Source organism: Heliconius melpomene, chromosome 19 (assembly GCF_056956725.1).
Source record: "Heliconius melpomene rosina isolate 202511_hmr_F chromosome 19, ASM5695672v1, whole genome shotgun sequence".
Taxonomy (NCBI): Eukaryota; Metazoa; Arthropoda; class Insecta; order Lepidoptera; family Nymphalidae; genus Heliconius; species Heliconius melpomene.
Window position 1 is genome coordinate 6,229,029 of NC_140407.1, and position 25,041 is coordinate 6,254,069.

General features: G+C 31.5%; 1 protein-coding gene and 1 long non-coding RNA gene across 4 annotated transcripts in view; both read right to left on the minus strand.

Annotated features, from left to right (window-relative positions):
* Positions 1-25,041, minus strand: part of cpx (synaptic transmission protein complexin) — a 174,334-nt gene that overhangs the window by 34,180 nt on the left and 115,113 nt on the right. The window contains exon 1 of one of the 3 annotated variants that reach the window (XM_085203147.1): positions 1,301-1,501. The exons of the other annotated variants lie outside the window; for them this stretch is intronic. Coding sequence (XP_085059273.1) covers positions 1,301-1,313 — 13 coding nt within the window. The 5' untranslated portion in view covers positions 1,314-1,501. Of the gene's footprint in view, positions 1-1,300; positions 1,502-25,041 lie in introns of those variants that run through there. 3 annotated transcript variants of the gene reach the window in all.
* LOC146528510 (uncharacterized) lies at positions 16,933-18,088 on the minus strand. The gene is made up of 2 exons (XR_014879125.1): positions 17,942-18,088; positions 16,933-17,795 (listed from the first exon to the last, which is right to left on the minus strand). It is a non-coding gene; the product is annotated as an uncharacterized LOC146528510 (long non-coding RNA).

The window sequence follows — 25,041 nt, forward strand, 5'->3', positions numbered from 1 at the left end:
GCCAAATAATTAAAATTTTAATAGATATATGAAATGTTACAAAGAAATATTAGTATTTTTGAGTATCTCTCAGGAACCAATATAAGAAATAATTATTGAAATATGCATTGATCATTTTTTATTTATAAAAATGTAAATTCATTTGCTTGCTAAACGTGGACCAAAAAATAAACAAATACAAAGAAGAAAATTCATTTTCCTTCTTTTCAGAAGTTTAAAGCTCGAAAGATAAAATGTGAAGTTATATAATAATTCTAGTATAATATGAACCAAAAAAAATTAAAAGTTTAATTCATAAAATGCGTATTTCCTGCCCTTTTGGAGAGTAGCCAAGTAGGTTACGCCGCGTAACCTACCGCTTAAATAGGGCATTCGCTTAATAAAATATTATACGAGCTTAGTGTGTGAGACGATTTATATTAAATACTTATATTTCTAAGGTTTTTTGCTTTATGGAGCTGAGTTTTACAATCGACTAGTGCCAATTCGGATTTGTTTAGGCAAGTTATTTTTTGCAAACTTTCCTTAATAAATCCTCAAATATAAGCAAATTAGAGAGCTATGTCACTATGTTTTCTTTATACTGTGTTTTAGGCCGTCGACTTGACTTGTAAGAGAAAAAAAAAGTAAAAGCAAAGATGAATATTATATTTGCTTCACTATTCTACAGAAAAATATTATTCGGTCCAAATAAGGCTATTGTTAAATAAATTCTGTCTTTAGAGTGTCGTTCCAAGTTTTACGGTAAGCTAGCGTAGACTAAAAGTTAATTTTGAAAGGAACTTTTGAAAAAATGTTATATGGTTATTAGAAATATTTCAAGCCGTGCCTTTATAAACGCTGCATTGCAGAGCTATTAAATGAATGTGCTGGGATTTACGTACGGACGTTATATATTTTATCAATATATATACATATATATTATATATATTGTATATGTATGAATTGGTTATCAGAAAATGTTTTAAAAATTTTACAATTGGGTGGCTTATATTATGAAAATTAAATGAAATATTGTATTATTGGTTTAGGTTTACATTGGTTTACATTATTATTGGATAATAATTATTGTGATTCTTATTTAAAAAAATATATTTTGAAGCTTTTTCTTATAACTATCAAAAATATTGAATTTATGCTTGAAATTTAAATTTAACAACTATTACTAACTAAGCTTTTTGAATTTAAGAATAATAGCCATATAAAAATATCCTGAATCAATAAAACTATCATTAAATTATTTCTATTTTCAGAAATTAAGAAAAAAGTTAAAAATAGTATAAGAGAAAAATCAACTTACCTATGAAATTCATCTTGAAGTTCACCAAAAAAATTGACTACCCTATACTAAAGTTTTCATATAAAAATACTCTTTATTTTATTGAGCACCAAATATTTCTATACAAAATACATGATACGTATAGTTAAACTAACTAGGTTTTGAGAAAGCGATTACATATTGAAGGCAGCACGACCGTCCGTCGCGGAAGGCTGAAGGCGAATGCTGGCTTTACAGCCTCACATCGCTATTTATGCTACGCCGTAGGGGTGAAACCACCCCCTACCCCCTCCCCTAAGTGGAAAGGAAATGGAGGAGCTATTGTCAATCTGTAATGGGAAAGGAAAAGTTGGTTCCCGTCAATTTGTAATAATTGTAATTGCCGTTCTCTTTTGTACTCTAAAATCTTAGATGTTTAAGTAACTGTGAAAATGTGACACAGATATTGAAATGTAAATGAAGAATATATATTTTATATATTATATAAAGATTCTTTTATAAATATACACAAAAATTGAAATTATTCAAATATATCTAGTATAAAGACTGAATTTTAAAGTAAAAATCTTATTAGATCAAAGTAACCCATGTAAAAGATAGTGGTCCAATACAAAATAAATAAAAGGAGAAACTAAGAAAAATTGCCTGTATATATCATTCGGTTAACCCTCACAGGCGCGTTTTGCGCATGTGTGGCGTAGAACAAAGGGGCCGTAGGGCGTGGCCTGGTGCGTGTGTGAGTGCGTTAAATCTTTTATAGGTCGATGCATTAAGTAATTTACTATAATGTATTGCATTTGACAGAATACCGTGGGTCTAGTTAAGATTCTTGAAGTATTTGCCAATATTTGAGCTATTTATAAAGTTAGTAATTTTATATTTTTCTAGTCATTTTATATTTTTTATAAAAGTATATATTTATAATTATGTTTTAAATATTACTGTTCTGTAAATGTTTTTATTCATCAAATTTTATATATAAACTTTCTTGATTTTACCATGGTTGATAGAATTTGTAACTGCATATTTATATTGTATAGAGAATATTTACAATTTATTACCATTAGCAAAATATATGAAGTATTTAGAAAAAAAAACCTTTACTAAAATACATAGTATGCGTTTATGATAAGAAAAAATAATCTTACAAAAATCTACCTATAATAATAACGAAGAGCAAAATCAAAATGTTTAATAAACGTTAAATAAGCTTCTCAATCTCTTGCATCGCAGACAATTCCCTTGTGATCTTGTTTGAAAGTCTTGTGGTCGGTTTTCTAATGTATTATAAATATACAATCCTTTTTATATTATACAGGATAGATAGTTTAATTTTTGTATATTATATATATTTTTATTTTTTTAGATTTAGATTTTTACATATTTTTATTGAAGCAAAAATATATTTTTATACCGATAAAAAAAGTAAAAATAAAGTGTATAGTTATCGGTTATTTTATATAATTGTTGAGATTTTGGCAAAAGCTAACTAACAAAAAACTATGTACAATATAAGTGGCCTGTAAATATCTGATGATTTAAAAGTTTGTTTATTATTTCATGAAAGTTAATAAAATGTCATAGTAATATTAAAAACGAAAAGTAACTCAAATTAATTAAGATTTTTGTAAAATCTGATTTAAGTATTTTTTAAATCTGAGTATATTTTTATTATAAAATATACATATAATCATACAGTTATTTAATTCAATAAAAATGTGTATTAATTGGACCAGAACTAAGAGATTATTGAAATTTAATACCAAATTCGAAACATAGAACGATTTGAACCAGCGTTTCTTCTTGTAATTCCTTTATCCACTGCACTACAACGGTAAAATTATTATTAATATATTAAAATGCAACCGCGTAACCACAATAAGCTTGGAATGCAATAATCAAAGAGTGTAATGATGCCGGTATTTAATATAATATTCAAATTGTGTAAATGTATGGGGATAGTTGAGACGCGAGCGGAATTCTAATGACGAAGATTCGATTAAACTTCTCACATACTCAGTTACTACGTCTATACTCGACTGTCAATGCGACGGTTGTGGGTTCGATCTTCATTTTGGGAATGAAATTATATTCGTATCTCTGTTTGGTAGACGTGGGGTACAGAGTGTTTTAACACTGAGTTCCATCTGTTTAGCCTCATTTAAGAGGGAAAGTCGTGAAGTTGACACTTAATTATATTTTGTATTGTATGCAATTTGTTACAAGTATCAATTTTCACATATACCTCTAAAATATTGGAGTGAAAAAAATAAATTATAATATTACTTACTATTAATTAAATTTTGGTTTATTTTGTATTATTGTAGGCTTTTATATTTTTATTATTTTTGGTTGTACATTACCGATTCCTTTAAAATATGTTTCGAAATGATGTTTGAATTACCTGAAATAAATAAAAATATATATAAATGCTATTTTGTAATAACATTCACAAGCGCTACGAATGTTCGTAGAGGTACTACGAATATTTGAAGCGCTTGTGTAGATCGTAGTACTACGTTCGTAAATACTACGAGATATAGTGTGTTCTTTTTAAATTATTTTTTTATAATTGTTTGGAAATGGAATTTTAATATTTATAACTCAAATTCAAAATATTCTTTATATAAATAAACTATTATAAGCACTTTTGAATCGTCGAATGAACATATAAACAAAAGGCTACCTACCTATAGCTAGGTTCGGAAGGCAGTTCTATTGAGAAGAGCTGGCAAGAAACACAACACAACTCTAATATTTGCAGAATTCAGAAGTAATATTGTAATACTATAGCGATTATAAAATAAATATTATATATATATATATGCATATATCTCCTAAACAACGCGGGTATGAGAATGTAGAAATAAATCACTGTCCACTGTACCTACATATATTATATTTATATTTTATATTTATATTTATATTTTATATAATATAATAAAGCGGAAGAGTTTGTTTGTTTGTTTGTTTGTTTGTTTGTTTGTTTGTTTGTTTGAACGCTAAGATCTCTGGATCTACTGGTCCGATTTACTATGTTTTTGTTTTGTATGAAAGCTACATTCTTCAGGAGTGCTATAGGCTATATAACATTACATTACACATATATACTAACATTTTAAAATACTATCTAATTTGACATGCAATTTATTCGGCCATGTTAATAACAACCGTCGCGTCGCTACGCAACCGTTACCGCGACATTTTGACATTTATTCTTATGAAAATAAATATAATAGTCACTTTTAGCATTGTATCTAGATTGAAATTATAGTTTACTGTATAACATTCTAATAAATAATTAAGGAGATGTCACTGATTAGAAATGACCTAGCCTTCGGGCGGCATAGTATGACCGACGCGAACGGGCAGATGACGTTGACGGTTTTGTAAATTTTCGAACTTTATTTGCTGTTTATAATTAATTTAAAATAAACTATGATTCTCTTTTTATTTTATTTGATATTGTTGGCAAAAATTATCCTTTTAGGTAGTTTTTAGGTACTGTTTCTAATATTAAGAATATCTTTTAGTTACTTTTACTTCTTATGTTGGTTCATTTCAATTTCTCAGATATTTTTTCTAATAATATGTCTCTACTTATTATTCTTTTTGATTATTTAAGCTTATATTTTCTTACTAATTCTATTGAAAACTGAAAATAATATATTTAATAAATATTCTTATAGTATAAGCAGGCGTAGCCGCGTCCGGGTCCACTAGTATATTATATAGTGACATATAACTCTATTTAAACAGATCTAGCATACGCTTTTTATATAAACAAGAGTTCTCTATGACTAGAATTTAAAAGTTCCTTTAAATACATTTTAAAATCAATTTATAAATTGTATGAATACATTCATTCTCACTAAGATAGAGTCTTAGAATGTATATTTAGCTTGCAAGGAGCTCTCTACATACATGTATTTATGTTGTACGTACATATGTTGTAAAAAAGGTATAAACGCGGCGGGCACTCGCCAGTTATTTCATTTACAATTCATTTCGTGTGTTTAGAGGCCTGTGATGGAGCTTAGGGTTGTTCCTGCTTACTTCAATATAATATTTGTTACATTTCCTTAATATAACAGGATAGGCGGATAACCTAATGTTCAGATATTCCATTATTATTTTTCCGTCCATTATAAGAAAAATTGAGTTTTAAGGGGTTTATATTATCAGAAGTAGTACTTTCTTCAAAATCCGTTTGCCGCTTTCCATCCAATTTGTGGGAATCGAACCCACAAGCGTCGCGTTTACAGTCAAATCCTTGCATGTAAGAACACTGGTTCAATAAAGCAGTATAATCTAGTATCTTTTTAAAGTATTCACATCACTTTTAAGGCTTTTTGTCTATTCTAAAAAGCGTATTTTTGGAGTTAAGGTCCTGCACTGATCGACGATATAATGGAATAGCCACAACGGTGTATATATCTTTATCGTAACTGTATATAATTCTGGTAAAGAGATGTTAAGAACATAAATAAGTTGTAACAAGTGCATAAGAATTTCGAAATAGCTTCATAAAAACATATAGCTTAGTGGTCAAAGCGATCTACTATACTATATATTTAAAAAAAACAATAAAATAGTTTTTTAAAATAAATTATTCTTCCGTTGAAATACAAATATTTATCCAAAAGATTTATATAGTGATTTGTATCGTTTCTTTATACCTAAGTTGACTGAAGGCAACCCTACAGCGTATAAGGTTGCAAGTGTTTACGTATCGTTCTTATCCCCCCTACGTGATAATGGTTTGCTTGGATTTCTAATTCACGAATTAACTTTTGTATTTTTACCGATATCTTTCCTTCAGGAGGGATAAAATAGGAGTGGGTATATATATTTGGTAATAGATATCTTTTACATTATCTTATGTAGATAAAATTATAAAAAAAAATATGTTCACGTTTTTTAAAAATATAAAAGCTAAAAAATATTTTTAATCTGTGTCAGTTGCACACATTATTCATTAAGCATATTGTTAGTCTTACTGGTAAATGGTCCTAGAAGTAAATAAATGTATATCAACTAGAATAGAATAGAAGTGCAGTATTCCCATACAAGTACCTATCTATATCTAAAAGGCAGAGCGTCTTGACATCGAATTAACGTTCACTCAGCTCCGCCGAGATGGTCGACGAGGACGAGTGCGAGCGACAGGGTGGTGCTATTTCAATTAAGGGAATACCTATTCAACTTGGTTATATTGATTTTTTTAGTATTTCTGTTATTTTAGCTTCACACTGTATACCGCATTCGACAGGAAAGGCACAGGAGAGTTAGTGTTGAAATACTCTGTTCCCTACATATCATCGAATTTTGGTGGCACATGTTTTTAATTACTATAGCAAGGAAATTCCCATTGGGAAACGAATTCACAACTGTCGTGGTGGAAGTCAATTTTTGTACTTCTATTATAAATATTATTGATATTCTTTTTTTATTGATTAAAAAATGTTAACAATGCTTATTTTTTTTACTAAAATTAATTTACTTGAACCTAAAATTATAAGGAAAGGCTAAAACGATAGTCGCGTAAGAAAGGTAATTGAGAATGACTGAGAAAAATCAAGTGTTGAATTAGCGTACACTCAGACCGTTTAATCTCACAATGGCAGTGCGAGTATCACATCGAGTGGCCATTTTCTCGGCTTACTAAAAAAAACAAGGTATAAGCGATAGCGAATCTGTATTGAAATATTTAATTCTTTTTGTAGCTTCATGTTGTATCCCGTGCATTGCAAGGTAGGTAAAGGGAACCTGGGAACTTGTATTTATGAGAGTCCATTCTCATTAAGATATGTTCGTCTCTAATTTTCTGCTAAATTCTGGAGGCATTATGTGTTGAGTGGCAGAAGCCAACGCCATGATTTCGAAGCAAGGATATAAAAATATTAAATATTTCATTTCCACGAGTGGGGCTTGAACCAACAGCCTGTTCCATTTACAGTCACACGCTTGAGCCCCTGAGCGACAACAGGCTAATTGGGATAATTCTGATAAATGCAATAATTCAAAACGCCTCTCACTTCCACCACATCGATCCAATCTTACTCGTACTCCCAGTTAATTCATCGACAGAGCGCATTGAAAGCGTTCACTGGTTTATTTATTAAGCCAATTTGATTTACTCACTCGGTTGCTATATAAATATATTGTGTTTAATCAATATTTTTCTTTATTTTTAACTCAGCTTTGAGGTCACTGAGACTATTATAAAATATACATATTTTTTGGTTTTGTAATTGATTTCATCTTATCAAAATGAATTTGATCCACATATAATATTAGTATAAGTATTGTATCAACGGGGTCTGATGATGAAGTCAGGACCCGAATAGTGGAACTCTCATAGGTTACTGGTAAGCCACTGTGCCTTAGGCTCGAATAATTTATAGCTCCGAGTAGATACTGTAGCACATGGTGTAGCTGGTCTGATGATGGAGCCAATACGCAATTTCTGAATAACGAAATGCGAATATCTCAAAGAAAAAAAAAATTACTTGTGAATATATCCTTGATTACTTATTCATGGTCATTTTAGTCAATCAATTAAACATGACGTACACTTGCACAGTATGAAATTTCTTAAGGGAATAATTAATAATGTAAATGAAAGAAATTGAAAGTCATGGTCTTAACGTTCCGAGCGTCGTTAACTCAATGTATTCAGTATTGGGAAACAATGACCGACGAGTTTGTTTTGTAAGTAATGTATGTGTATGTCAGGCGTTGGTTGTCGCTCGAAAAGTAAGTAATTTTTAATTTGAGTAAAATATAAATATTAGTAAGAAAGCTACTACTTATTTTATTAATATAAAAAAACAGTTGCAAGCCGGACTCACCCACTGAGGGTTCCATAACAATTTCAGGATGACAAAGGGAAGTATAATTTATAAAAGTTGACAACTTGTGGCTGTGAAGGAGATGGTTCTGGGTTCGATTTCCACTCGGGAGAATGAATTAATTCTATTTTCAATCTATATATATATATATATATCTATATTATATATATATATATATCAGAATCTTTTGCCACACAACGTGGAATGTTTTGAAAGTTAAGAGGAATATGAGGAATGGAATCTTAATTCTACTTACCCTTACTCTGGCATACACGAGATCCTGCGCGAATATAGATTTAACATAACAATTTATCCCACATCCTTTCTTTACTTTCCTAACAAATACAACCAATTTTTCTAAACAGATTTAAATGACCGCAATATATTTAACGCATCGTATCGCATTGTTTTCCAAGTGTAACAAATTCGCACCTTAAACCGCGAATAAATCAAACTGACAGTACTGACGTGTCAGTGATAGACGGATGGACTATGTAAATATATGAAAATGTGTGAAAGTTGAGTGGAAGTTGATAGAAGGTAGGTATTTCCGGTGTTTTAATGTTATTTTGTTTTTGTTCTTACAATTGTTTCTATAATAAATAAATAGTAGTAAATTGTTGGGTAAAAAAATGTACCTACTACTAAATAAGTTTTTTTTAACCCCGACGCATAAACAAAGGGATGTTTTAAATTTGGCATGTACCTATTCTAGTGTAGCTTCCAGATATAAAAACCAATTTTGATCTAGGTTTTTGTTTGAAAGGCAACTTTATCGAGTGTAAGTGTGGTCGAGAGTAAGAAGAGCTTCTTTCTAGTTGATGAAACTCTTTTGGTTACATAAGAGAGGTTTTTGTAGTGTTTTTTTATTTTCGAGAGATTTTATTTTTATTTTATTGTATAATTATTTATAATTTTTATATTGTTGTCCTATATGGACTAGATTATGTCGTTCGCTAAAAATGCATATAAAATCCATACTTTTCATCTCATCTTTTTCTATTAAGACTTAAATTATCAATTATTATATGAAAGTTAGAAAATTAGAAAATTAGAAAATTGAACCCATAACTATGGAGTTAGACATTTTTTTAGCTTTACACTGTTTCCACATATAGCGGGGCATATTTCCAAAAATAGTGTGTTAATTGGTGGAACTTAACGCTACGTTTTATCTTCTTATCAGAGCGAAGAAATGAAAATTATCATATTTTCTGACTGAAAATCGAACCCACAATACGTGTCAATTTCATTGACTAAACATTTATTATTATTATTATTCTGGCCGTCCTTATAACGAATGGTGCGTCATAGTGTTGATTGAGTGGGGTCCATTAAATCACTGCCGCGTACAAGTCATTAAGATTTGGTCTTATCAACCCCCAGGCCTATACATATTAATATAAAGGGTTGTATATGTGTGAAGCAAAACATATGTATGTAGATGTTTGAATAATTGAGACACATTGTCTGAATGTAAACTCGACTATTGTGGGTTCGATTCTTACATGGGATGAATGAGAATATTAGGACAAAGGGCGACGTTGAGTTCTGCAATGTCCCAATTTTAGGTTGCTTCTCACCCTATGTCTTATACGATAGTAGGATAGGCAGGAGAACCTGGATCTCTTAACACTATGAGTGGGAATCGAACTCAAAACTGTCGCATTGGCAGTAAGATGTTATGCCACTCCCCAATGACGTAACAGCCTCGATTATTAAACCAAAGATTACTTTTACAATAAAATTAATTGAATCTGTACATATACTGAATTAAAATAATGTAAACAATAATCGTGACTATTAAAGATGAAAACCAAATTAATTATGAAAACCTAGAAAATTAAATAATAATTAGAAAAATATTTAACACAAATAGACAAAAAAAAAATTCCAACTTCCTTTCATTCGAAAGCAAAAGTTTTTAAGTTCGCAACCGCCGCGCTGAAGAAAACGAAGCCATTTTAAAATTAGGGGATGAGATGAACCCTTGAGCTGTGCTTGTTAAAACTTCTAAAATCTCAAAAACATTTTAAAGCATATTTAAAATTGTGTAAGACTGTCTATATTGCAAGGAATGATTACTTATAGCTTTAATATCGAAATAAATATGAATTCATAAAACAGCTGAATTTAAGATGGCGCAGGGGCACAAAGTGCGTCTGTAAACTCGATTGGTTGTGGGTTCGATCCCCATTCGAGGAGATGAAATATTTATTTAAATGTATATTTCCATTTCTTCGCTCTGTTGTCGAGGCAAAGCGCGGCGTTGAGTTCCTCCATTCAACACGCAATGCCTCCAGAATTCAGCGGAAAGCGGGAAACAAAGTGTCTTAACACTAAGTTCCCTATGCCTACCTTGCTGTGTGCGGGATACAACGTGAAGCTGATTTATTTTGATTATTTTTTTTATTTAAAAAAGTATAATAATATTAAATACATATAATATGTCAAATTAATAATCTCTTTAATTTCTTTTTAATTAAATAGAAAAAATAAAGTTCCTTAAGGCGCGTGGTAATCTCTCAGGTCAATCCAGTAAGTACAGAGAGTACATTAATTCCATCTCTCATGCATATGTAAGGTGCGGTAGTGCGGTATCACTTACTCATAATGTTTATTTATGAAGACCGTGGAAATATTTTTTATTGTTCACCCATTGCGTTTGTGGCTCTTGTCTTGTGTACTGGACTAAGATAGGTTTATCTATATACTAGCGGACGCGCGCAGCTTCGCTTGCGTATTTAAGGGTGAATTCTAATAAACCACGAAACATGTGTTCAATGAAATATTTTTAAGAGTCTAAATTTCAAATTTTATAAAAATCGGTGGCGATTTAAATATTTTTCCATACAAACTTTCAACCCCTTATTTGCACCCTTAGGGGGCGAATTCTAGAAAACCATGAAACACATGTTCAATTAAATATTTTTCAGAGTCTAAATTAAAAATTTTATAATAATCGGTGGCGTTTTAAAGATTTTTCCATACAAACTTTCAACCCCTTATTTGCACCCTTAGGGGAAGAATTCTAGAAAACCATGAAACATGTGCTCAATTAAATACTTTTAAGAGTCTGAATTTCAAATTTTATAAAAATTGGTGCCGATTTAAAAAAAAATCTATACAAACTTTCAACCCCTTATTTGCACCCTTAGGGGGAGAATTCTAGAAAACGATGAAACACGTGTTCAATTAAATACTTTTAAAAATCTAAATTTCAAATTTTATAAAAATCGCTGCCGATTTTAATTTTTTTCCATACAAACTTTGAACCCCTATTTCACCCCTTTAGGATTAAAAATTTTCAAAATCCCTTCTTAGTGGATGTCCAGATTACAAAAGTAAACATCTGTCCAAATTTCACGTTTCTACCATCAGCGGTTTCGGCTGTGCGTGCGTCTTACCTCAGTCAGTGAGGACAAGTCCTTTTATATATATAGATTAATAGGTTAAGCAAATCTTAGGATATTCTGTGGGGTTATTCCGAAAAATGTATAGGCAGAGTGGTATGAAATGTATAGGCAGAGTGGTATGAAATTTGACACAGTTATAGTTTTTATAGAGTAGGAGTGCAGAATGCTATTATTTGATAAAATTATGCATATAAATATACTTTTTATTAGAATAGCTTTTTATTAGTATATAATTTTGTATAAAATTATATACACTTTTTTTTTCGCGTTGCTATATATGCTTCGATATTGTCGGTGAGGAGTGTGAATTTAACTTATAATTGATTAGTGAGGTTACAAGAAATGGCAAAAAGGTTTTTAATGCAGCACTCCGTTGTCCATTTTCCGTCGAATTCTGGAGACATTGCGTGTTGGGTGGTGGAACTAAACGCCGTGCTTTGCTTCTTACCTTTTAGGTCAGGTTTGAGTTCTACCAGTCAACAATTTCTCGAAAATTGGAGAATAGAGTGTCTTAACACTATATTATCTCTGCCTACACTGATGTATGCGGGTTAATGCGTGAAGCACGTTTTATCTAGGGGATATAGCGAGAGGCTGAATTTAAAAAATCTCATAAACTTCATATATTATAGTATTACTCCAACTAATTTATATTCTGAAATTTAAGATGTAATGTGAGATTAAATCAGTGGTCCAGTTTCTTGGATGCTGACCTAAAAGGCAATGGGTATTCTCGATAAAGCTTAAATGGCTAGGGCCATTGAATTTCATCTATATTTATCGGTTGGAAGAGAATCGCCCAATAACTTCGAATGCCCAAGGTGTCGGTCCACTTCCGGTGCCAAGATGGCGGACGACAATTTCCGGAATTTGACCGCCATTATTAATTCGTCTGAATTTCCTTTTAAAGTTCAAAATTTTTAAGACAACTCAAAGTTCTTTAAGAATGATTTAGTCTTGCTTTTAACGATGTTAATGTTTTTGTTGTAAGTACAAAAGTTTTTATCTATACTTATATTATAAATCTGAAGACTTTATATATGAATCATCTTAGTTTTGCGGTAAGCTCATCATTAGAATTTTGGTACAAAAAAAGAGCATATACAAATATACCACTGCTTATAGAAGTGTTTAAGTGTAGTAGTAAAAATTAAAAAAATATGTATTTGACGAATATAGAACCTCTTCATTTTCGAAAAAAGAAGGCAGGTTATAAAGAAATTAAACTAATAATATAAAAAAAAATTAATCGAATTCGAACTCATAACTATTTTTTGACGTTTATTATTTATATTCATTCTATGTATAGCACAATATAGTAAATATAAATATATTTTACTACGTTTACATTAACACCATTATGATATTATATGTGTAGATCAATCTTAGGGTAAGTCCCCACAACCCTACATCTAACCCTTATAGCAAATTAAAAGGCACTTTATTATGATTGCTTGTAACCTATGGATAAGCAATTTTGACGTGAGCCAGTTAGTTTCTTTTTTATTTTTACGCATTTAGATCGTTTTGTGTAGGAATAGTTCTATAGCATAACAATAAGTGATATTTGCGTATAGTTAATACATACTCTTAAATATAGTATGTTGAAAAGTTTTGATGTGAATAAAATGTGAAAAATAAACTCTTCCCCCAGTGGAAATCGAACTCGCAACTAGCAGTGGGCAACAACGTGGCAATTACATCATGACAGTATTATTTCTAACAAATCTCTAATAATGTTTATAATACATATCCTTTTTCCATATTGTTGATGCAAAAAAAAACTAAATATTGCCAATGTAAAAAAAATATATTAAAAAAAGAAATTTTTTAGAAAATATATTTGGTTGGTTGGTTGGTAAAAAATTTGGTTTATTTCCCTTCCTCTTCTCTTTATAAGTATAGAACAGTCTATAGAAAGAATAAGAGAACCTATTTCTTATATTTTTCTTACATTTGGTGAGTTAGGTTACACAATAGGATGATCCACTCACATTCTACTGTACTCGTATAATAAACCAAGTGTTAGGTGATCTGAGCCCATTTTCTTTCCATTTCAATTCTTCTGGTCGCGAGCACTATTAGGAAAATTCTGACTTATTGCTCTAACATCTGCTATTGCTCAGCGCTAGGTTATAAGCGGTAGCGGACGAATTATCTATAAATAAGCAAAATCTTCATTACTGAGTAACCGATAGAAAGCTACACGGCGAAGAAAGCTGAAATTTGGCAAGTAGGTTCTTTGGGAAGTGCTGCTACACTTCCCAAGGAGGAGCACCAAGAGAGGATTTCTCGGAATTCCTATGGAAACGTGATAAAATAGAATCTATGTTTTGTAGTCCCCGCAAACGAAGCTTGTTTATTATATAAATTGTTTGTGCAAAAAATGACCAATGATATGTTTTTTTTAAGTGACTGAAGTGATTTTAATTCCTTTTAAAGTAAAAATATATTTTTATTTCTTTTTTGTATATTTAATTTATTTTTAATATAATGAAGTGCCTTAACGTTACTACTACGTTATAAAATATTATCATTATTAAAACGCTTCCACTCCTACCGTACACCACCCGCCATTCTCACTAAGCGTAATGCACTCTGAAAGGGTAGATCGCACGTGACATCTCCGCAAATCCTGAACAAGTGACAATTTATTATAAAAACTACTGTACCAGTACTTTAGCAGGAATATTATTTCTTGAGACACGTAGCGGTTTGAACTTTTATATGTCGATTTTTATGAAGACAGAAGTCGCAATTGTCTTTTTTTCTTTTTTCATTTTTTCTTTATCTCGCTCGGATGAGGCACAGATTATTGTTACAGTTTTTATTGTAGAAGAGAATGTTGTTTGTCTATATGTTTTTTTTTAAATTGCATTTTAATTAATTACAAAAGTGTTTTTCGATATGGATGATTAATTTTTAGAATTATTATATAGTATTTCATTTTTTATAATAAACTAGCGGACGCGCGCAGCTTCGCTTTCGCAGTTCAATGAAATATTTTTAAGAGTATCAATTTCAAATTTTATGAAAATCGGTGGCGATTTAAAGATTTTTTCATACAAACTTTCAATCCCTTATTTGCGCCCCTAGGGGATGAATTAAAATGAACCACGAAACATGTATTCAATGTAATATTTTAAGAGTTTAAATTTCAAATTTTATAAAAATCGGTGGCGATTTAAAGATTTTTCCATACAAACTTTTAACCCCTTATTTGTACCCCTAGGGGATGAATTAAAATAAACCACGAAACATGTGTTCAATGAAATATTTTTAAGAGTCTAAATTTAAAATTTTATAATAACCGGTGGCGATTTAAAGATTTTTCCATACAAACTTTCAATCCCTTATTGGCACCCTTAGGGGATAAATTCTAGAAAACCGTGAAACATGTGTTCAATTAAATATTTTTAAGAGTCTGAATTTAGAATTTTATAAAAATCGGTGCAGATTTAAATTTTTTTCCATACAAACTTTCAACCCTTATTTCACCCGTTTAGGGTTAAAATTTTTCAAAATCCCTTCTTAGTGGATGTCCAGATAACGAAAGTAAACATCTGTCCAAATATCACGCTTCTACGCACAGCGGTTACGGCTGTGCGTGCGTCTTACCTCAGTCAGTGAGGACAAGTCCTTTTATATATATAGATAATGCTTTGTGGATATTTCAATTGAACAAAATAGTATTTATAAATTAGAGATTGAGGCCGTTGTGCCAGAAGCGTGAGAATGTTGTGGGTTCGATTCCCACTAGGGGAAAAGAAGGAACATGATTATTATGTATTAAAATTCTCTCATTTCTTCGCTCTAATAACAAGGCAAATGGTGGCGTTGAGTTCCACCACTCAACACACGATACCTTGAATATTCGGTAGAAAGAGGGGAACGGTGTATCTTAACACTAGGTTCCCTCTACCTACCTATTTGTGGAATAGAGCGTGAAGCTGGAGAACAAAAAACTGACATGTAAAGTGGGGACAGTGTTTAATTAAATAACTGTATGAATAGATAAGAGAAAAATAATTATAATATTTTTTGAATTTTAAACGTGAATTATAACTAAAAAAATATGCATTTTCCAGATTTTTTTTCAGCGTGCGTGTGTTTTTTCAGCTTCAATATAATGTGTCCTGCATATAGTAGGCTAGGCAGAGAATATCTAGTGTTAAGCCTCTCTATGGCGCACGCACTGTTCAATTTTGTGACATAAAATGTAAATATTAAAAAAGTTTACACTTGAAAATTTATTTAAATAAGATATATTTCAAGTTTATTTTCGTCATATCTTGATTTCATCGTCCAGTCAACTCAAAACGGCTTCCTGCTGTTCTCTCATTGTGAATCAAAGCCGTCGTTTGCAACCCTTGCCTCTGATAATTTAATAATCTATCGTCTTTGTGCAGAATTGGGTGAGTCTATGACGGAATAAAATGTTAACAGTAATTTTATTAATAAAGAACATTGTGAATTAAACGGGTGGAGCTTTTTGGAATTGCTTGTCGAAATTATATTTAGTACAATTTGTACTGGTTTTTGAGTAAAACTGTATAGACTGAAATTAAATATTTCCAAAAAATCGCAAAAATATCAAAGCAAACAAGAAGATACTTAGAAGACATATTAGATAGTAAGCAAAGGTGACCTTATCACTATTGTGGATATCCAAGTTACCTTAGACATAAAATGGGCGGTGCGTTGGAAACGGAGTGTTTTACCATTAGTTTTCATCTGTCTACCCTACTACACTATGACAAGACTTTAAATCATTTACAAAATCTACTTTAAAGCTACTATTTTAGTTTGTATTTGATTTAAGTTTCAACTCGTGAGTTTACACCAAGTAAGTTTAACGCCAAGCTTATAATATAATTAGACTGACATAAATCTGGTTAGAAGTGCCCGATTGATAGAATATGTAAGGCGTAAGTAACAGCTTCTAGGCATATATCATTAGTACTGTGGAGGCCATAGATTGTATATAAATTATTTTTAAAACTCTGATCTGGTAAGTACAGGGTGGCGTTATGTGTTATCACTGAACACACATTGTCACGAAAATTGGTTAACAGTTAGGTATGGAGTGTTTTAGCACTAGATTTTCTCTGCTGACCCTGTTATCAAGAAAGAGCGAGAAGTTGTGTTTTCAAAGAAGCAAATATTCTGTTTACTGTTTTGCCAAATTATTATGTAATTACAACTATCGCTTAACCCTAGAGAGATAACCATATTGCATTTTACACTAAAGATAACCATACGTCGATTCAACGTGCGAATGTTTGAGTGAGCATATTTTGGATTATGTAAATCCTAGGTTTATGAATATGATATTATATCTTAACGTATGTAATTGTGTTGTGAATAAATAAAAAACATTAGAGTTTATTTATATTTTTATTAGAAAAAATAAAAAAAGAACAAAAGGAGGTACTTTTTACTTTATAAAACTTAAACATTTAGGAATCTCCCCGTCAGTTTTATAATTTGAGATATAAACTTTTTAAAATCATTTTTTTATAAACTATATAATATTAAAAACCTACATAAATATATATTTTTATTAATTTTTGTCTCAAAGACACTTAGGACAGGCGCTGGACTTGTGCTCTCCACAAATGGGATTTTTACAGTTGCCGCACATAGTATCTGTCATCCTTCTAATTTTTGATGGACAAAAGGCACAATATTTTCTTTTCTTTAGCTCAGTTACACCTTCGAGTTCTGTGGGAGGTGGCTTTTACATCAGGGTTTTCAATCTTCAGCTGGATTTCTGCGTTGGTCCATTTTTTTATCTCCTCCACAATGTCATCAATAATAAATGTACTGAAACATTCTAAAGGCTCATAAGGGCATTTATTCGTCCGAGTGGGACCCTTTGATGTCCGTATAATATTAGCAGATGATATTCTTCCACTTGTTCTGCCTTTAGTGGCTGTCCAACGATGATCGTTTTGCCTCGAAGAGTTTGACGCTGTGGCATGACAATCGGCATACTTGCCGAAGCACTTTCAGGAGTTTCAGGGTTATTTTCAGACACATCTTCAGTATGCAATGTGTTTACTACTGGTGGACCACTCACCTCATAGTCTACAGCATCACTCTGTACTTCATTTTTTAATAAATTGTCTTCAGTTCCACTGTCCGACCCCTGAATCTCTGCTTCGCTCGTTTCATGCAACAACCGACTGATTTTTGCATCGTTTATACGATTATGTGACGATATGAAGTTTTTTTTGTCGTGAGCTGTAACAAGTAATCAAAAAAGTACATTTATTCTGAAAAAAGTCGCAATAACACATTTTCCTAAAAATCTAAAAACTAGCACTAAAGATAACCATACGTCATTTCGACGTAAGGTAGGTAAATATTGACGAAAGTATTGCACTTACCGGAGGGATACGGGTGTGTCCTGCAAGCTCCGACGGCCAAATGAGTTGACAGGAACGGCCAGTTTAGTGACGCGAAAAACAGACGAGTTATATCAATTTTTCAAAATCGATTACGTCGATTCGACGTAGGTTATCTATCTAGGGTTAAATATTTACCTAATAAATAAACTTGAATACACACTTAACTATAAAAATAGATTTTATAATAAATATAACTATAAATATAGATTATATTATTTTTTGTAGGATAGGCTGAGGGAACTCTTGAGTCCAGTTACCACTCAGGGGAATCAAATAATTGATTCCCCTGAATGGTAACTGAACCCACGACCGTCGTTTACAGTCTCAACTATATTTCTAGACCTATCTACATATATTTAACAAAACCACTTAACACTGTCCTGTACCAAACGCTGCTATAACGAAATTAGACGCCGTCTTAAGATAGCATTCGATTCAAAGTGAGAGTAATCGGATTGGAGGAGCGTCTCGGTTTTATTTGTTCTTCATGAATAACCTCTCTCTTGGTTATTACTTGCTTTTGTAAAGGCTTATTAGGGTAAATGGAGTGAGCCTTATATTTTCTACTTTAGTTGTAAGTTCAGCTTTTTTGATATATGAACAAAACTAAGTTTTGAGGAGCATAAATAACGAGAATATCTTAGCTTAGGTGCTTAGGTGGTTTGGGTACGTTGAAGGAGTTAAAAAAATATTTGTGTGTAAGTGTCTCAACACTGGATTCTTTCTGGCTTATCTGCTGTAGCCAGATAAAGTGTGAAAAAAAATGTTGTTAAAGTTACAACTTAATAATTTTGATAATACTATTTAATAGATACCATTAATAATATCATTTACTGTATCTGCATCACCATTTCTTTCACAAATATCTCGCAAAATCGTGAAAAGATGTCAAGACGAACTATTTAGTTTTTAATTTTCATTATAAAGAAAAGTAGTAAGTACTACTTTTCTCTAATTAGGGAAAAAATAACTAAGTTCTTAAAATAAAACTAGCTTTTAAAATCCAAAATTAAAAGTCGCTTTTACCTGCGTCGTCTTTCACCTGATAAAATGAAAATAAGTAAGAGTCATGGCATTTTTTAGTGTGGGAGGTAGTTCTAGCCGCAGGTTTATTAGGTTACATCGAAATTAATATTTAATACAAAAGTATTTTTTCAATTTGAACGAGTTCCTCCCAAAATTAGCGTTTTCAACTAAACAAACACTACAGCCTAATAAAATTTGTGTAGAAGAATGGATATAACAACATTTTTTTTTTAAAAGTCGGATGTACGCTATTTTAGCTTAGTTTAAAAATAAACCTAAAGATTTAAAAAAACACATGTAATTAGCACAAAATGTTGGTACTTTAACAAGTGACTCTAGAAGTCAAGGTTGGTAGAACTGGCACGATCCCAGAAATATACACAAGTAAACGCGCCTTACACAAAAGAAAATGGACTCATATTGTGTTTTAAGATATATATTTTTAAATGTTTTTATTCATTTAATTTGCACAAATACAGTTTCTTTTAGTTAAATACCTGTAAATGCGACAGTTGTAGATTTGTTTCCTATTCGGGGGGGAATGATTGACTACCGCCTAACATGCAATGTCACGAAAGTTGTCTGGAAAGTTAGAGAACGGAGTGTCTCAACACTAATTTTCCTCTGCCTACTCTACTATATGCGGGATACAGCATTTAGTTAAAAAAATGTATTAGACAGTTCAGAATTTTTGTCCTATTACATTTTATTCCTATGATAGTCCACCGACTATATTACAATTTGGTTAATACCAACACCAAAATAAATATCAATCGGATTCACTAGTTAAGCTTTATAATATTAGTACAGAAATAAAGATTTTAATAAAAAAAAACTTCTTTCAGATAAGAATGTCAACTCGTTTGCATTTAGTATGCTGTGTGACATATTACTAAAGATAGAGAAAATAATAATTTATGTTACTATTCAGGGGAACAGTAACAGTGTGTTAAGGATAACAAAATAATAAAACAGAAGATATCAAAATAAAATTATTAATAGAAATTATTAAGCGTCAAAACGAACTCTTTAAATCTCTCTTCTCTCTCTTTAAGTAATATCTCTTCTCTCTTTACTCTCTTTAAATGCGCGTATTAAAACGCGTGAATACGTGATATTGACGTAAAAAAAATTGAAGAAAATATAATATATTAGATATCTGCCGTTTGAGAAAATCAAATCATCTTGTTCACTCATTTTATTTCCCAGCATCCGTACAAAGGGCCACTCGTATACAATTAAATGCGCAAGCAAAATACCCGAAGACTTTGTACGTCAAATGCAGGAACGGAAATTGTCGGGGACCTTCTTTCTGGGTAATGCAGTTAAAACTATATAGTGTACTAGCGACCCACACGCGGCTTCTCCTGCTTAAGTTTATTGTTATATTATAGTCAAATTATATATAGTTATATAAGCTTAATTTCTGTAAAGTTTCATCAAATTCGTTCAAGCGTTTATTTATTTTCTCAACCTTATTTTTAATATTAAAATCAGTTTCAGGCTTCACGCTTGTATCCGCACACAGCAGGGAAGGCAGTCCACTATTTTATTATCTTACTAATATTATAAATGAGGCCAGTCGTGACAAGTAAAAAAATATATTTTAATTTTTTGGCTCTGGTGACGAGGCAAAGCGCGGCGTTGAGTTCCGCTACTCAACACGCAATGCTTCCTAATGTGGGACGGAGTGTCTAGGTTCCCTCTGCCTACCCTGATATAGCGTGAAACTGATTTAATTTGATTATTTTTTAAAATCTATTTAACAGTAACTTAACTTTAAAAATGACGTACAAATCGAAGTAATCAAATATTACAAAAATCTATAGACAATTTGAATATTCAAGTCCAATTGTTTTTTTACAAAATCCTTTTCTCCCATGGGTCTCTTATAGCATCCCATTATCAGTTCACAAAAGATGACAGCGTACACATATACGTATTCATATCAATTTCGCTCATCTTTAGTATAATTTTGTGTTAGGTCGTAATTTCCGCGTCTGCATCTGACGTTTGGCTCCGACCCTATGTAGTGTATGTATATATATTGTTTTATATATAGTCGTTTTGGTGAAAAGAATCATCTTACATATTAAAATTTTTGAGCAAAAAACGGTCTAACAAAAAATATGGTTTCTATTCAATGCAACGTAAGATATAGAAATGAAATCAGATATCGAAATTATAAGCACATTTAGCACAAAAACCCGATGTTAATAAACACTCGTATGTTCGTATGTTTGTTTGTTTGAAATTGGGGGTATTACAAATGATGTTATATTTAAAAAAAAATAAGTTAGAATAAAAACTATTTTACATCAATAGAAAAACGACAAATTGAGAATATTCATAAAATATTCCAAATATTTTAAGCATTTATAAGTAATAAACTTTCTAGAAAATATTAATGAAAAATTAAAGTGACAAAATTTCTACGTTTTCAAATATTGTCAAGCCAATAAACAAAAAATAAAACAATCAGGCGGCTTCATTTCACGTTACATGTTTAAATGGGACATACTCGTACATCAGAGACTATAAAAATACCAAATATTCGGTGGAAAAACACGTAAAATATTTTTTTCCAGCAAGTTATTGCGCACATACGGTATTTTAATATATTTTTTTGAATGGCCAATATTTCCAAAGCGGTGAAAATTTGGAGAAGGCTATATGAGGTGAACATAGATACACTTGAGATACACCTGTATCAGTTTGCTCATTGAACTTCATTTAGTTTTAAAGTAGTAGTAAAACGATGTATAGTTTGTATCCAAAAATCACATATTTAAGTTAAGTTACGTAAGTAAAACCAGTAAAGCATAATTCACGCTCCCCTAGTCCGGCGTACAGCGCCGTGACTTACACATAAGCCTTGCTTATCCTCGAGGATATAAATTTTTATATCGCTACCAAATCTCCTATACTCGTATATTCAATGCGAGTGAATGAAAGAAACAATTTAGCAGCTTGTTGTTTATTGCTGTCTTTTTATACATTTCTTTTTGGTAAACGATATCTAAAGGCTGTAATAATCTTTACATATGGATGTATACTAAAAATATATATATTAGAGAAACTATTATTAGTCACATTTACTAATCTTACAGGATTCAAAAAAACTTCGTTTATTATTAAATGTTTGTTTTATTTTAATCGCATTCGAGTTGGATTCGAGGCTTTTATACCAATTTTAGGATTGTAGTTCAACGGTAAGTATTTTACTATTATATACATTTTTTATTAATTTCTATTTAAATATATTGTTCTAAAACATATTAAATAAACGTCTCACGCTCGAGTTGTAAAAGCTATGGTCGCGGGTTCGGTTTCTACTCAGGGTACTTTTTAAATTTAAATGACTTTCATTTCTCCACACTGAGAAGACAAAATAAAAATAACTGTGCATCAAATTGAAAATAATTACAATAATGAATGATTGATTGTACGCTTAAAATTATAAATATAAAATAACAGGATAATGTTCCATTTGGGACAATAACTTATTTTCGGCCTTGAGTTCTGCCTTACAACACCCAGTGTCTCAAATGCGGACGGAAAATGGTGATCGGAGTGTCATGGCACTAGGCTGTGTCTGCCTGTCCGGCTATGCGGGATAAAGCGTGAAGCTGAGTTCTAAAACTCTTCCACATCTTTCGAGCCAATGCTTCCATTGTAAATATATAATCCCGCCTGGTGGTAGGAGATAGCGCGCTTGGCCGGACAACATATGCATTCTGCAAATATATTATATTTTGCTTACTATTTTATATTTTAGTCACAGGATTTTTTTCTTAGATACAATAAAAAAAGTATAGTAATTCATTGTGCCTTTCAATACGTAATATCTTTTAAAATCTTGTAATGTAAAAAATGTCTTATCACTGTATTAACTGATCTAACTATATTGTACTCGGGGAAAAGCGTAAAGTTACTCTATGGGAAATTAAAATATATAATTGAGATTCGAATCACCAAACATCGTCGATCCCTAGTTAACCACTATACCATCACGTACATATTTACATATGGTAATTTACATTTGGTACATTTAATTTTACATTTACGAATACATATACTAATACGATTTGAACCCAAAATAAAATAAAATAAAAGGAATAAAATGCGTTATTCAACGTTCGTCGTCGCTATGCCAACGACACGTCCCTCGTTAGTGATGCACGGTTGTATCGACGAATGATATTGTGTTTAGCATTTTATATGTAATTCCGCTGTTTTAGCACTATGTCGTGAACTTTTATTTGGCATGTAGTTGGAGATTAAGCAAGGAATGGCATCTTTTTTAAATTCGCTGTATCCCACTTATGGTAGAGAAACATAATGTTAAGACACTACGCTCTTCTTGCACTGCCCAATTTCCGAGACACTGCGTGCTAAGTGATGGAATTCAACGCCACGTTTTGTTTGCTTAACAGGGGAAAGTGAAAATATTCATTCTCCCAGTGAGAATAGAATCTATTTTGAGACCCATCTTCACTCGGAGAGTGAATGTGGAGAATGAACCTCGGGCTTACAGTCAGACACTGTGGGCTGTATGTAAGTTTAAAATTTCATCTCCTCGAGTGGGGATCGAACCCACTACCAGTCGGTTTTACAGTCACATTTTGTGCCTCTGTGCCACGACTGGCCTCGGTTCCATTAACAGATGGTACCAATTATCGAGCTGTTCTCAACAATTTATAAAGGGCTTGTTTTTGTTCTTTTTATTTCGTTATGTTTAGTGTTTTTGTATTTCGAGACAATAGTACTATAAATCAAAATTAAAATTTAACTGTACTATTTATTCAATTTCAACCAGGAGAATATTTGGTGTTCAGTTCAGCCACTTAACAAGCAATATGCAAGCAAAAAGCAGAGAACGGAGAGTCTAAGCAAATGTGGTCTGTGCCCATCATACCGTATCCAAGATAAAGTGTGAATCTAAACTAAAACTAAGTCAAAAAGCTATGTGCGATATCAAAAGCACGCTGTTATTAAATGAAGTGACATACAAACGGAGGATGAATGTGAAAACTTTCAAGCGCAAACCGAAATTGAATTACCGCAGGCTGAACTGTCCAAACAACGCAACGCCTCTATGCGTCTTTGTCCTATATATAATTAATGGTTTATTAAGATAATTTGTATTAATTTAATGGAAATATTATATTATTCAATATACATTAAATAATTTCATCATCATCATCATCAGCCTGTCCTCGTCCACTGCTGGACAAAGGCCTAATTTTATATATCAAACACATTTATAAAATACGCGGGTTTGATAACTTTTTTAAATAAATATTTGTCTGTTCTAAGTGTGTTTGTAATTCCCTACAGAGATGTTAACAAGTTGTAATAAAGTGTATAGGAATTATTTCGACATAGCATGATAAGAACGTATAGCCTAGTGGTCAGAGCGCTTGGATGGTTCCAAGAGGCACGGGTTTAAATCCCGAATCTAAGCAATTGTGACCCTCGTCGTGCAGCGGCATCATCATTGAGAGTCATCATCATCAGAGAAATCATCATCATAAATGAGAATTGAACCTGCCATCATTGCATTTACAGTGACACTGTCTCCCATTGTGACATTATAGCCTCTGAATTAATATGATGAATAAAATGTACGATTTGAAGCAATTTAATTAACTTTATCGGAAATCTATTAAGGCGATAACCCTTTACGTAGCTCGGGGACGAGACGTGCGGCAATGTGCTTCATAACGGCAGAGAACAAGAATACTAAGCTATCTATATACATATATACTGTTCTTCTTGGTATGTAACTATAATATTTAAATTATTGTATTGTAATTTGTAATTGTCTATAGGAAACCAATTATTATTTTCTTTATGTTTTCAAAATTAAAATAAATTAAATCTAAGTTATTTATATATTTTTTAATAAAAAAGTAATTATTAAAAAAAATATATAAATAGTTTTTTTATTACATTAAAATTGCATTCTGTTCTTTACATAAATTAGACATAAGGTTTCCGTGACGGGATGTTCTATCAATTTATCGATAAATTGTCCTGCATGCATTTAC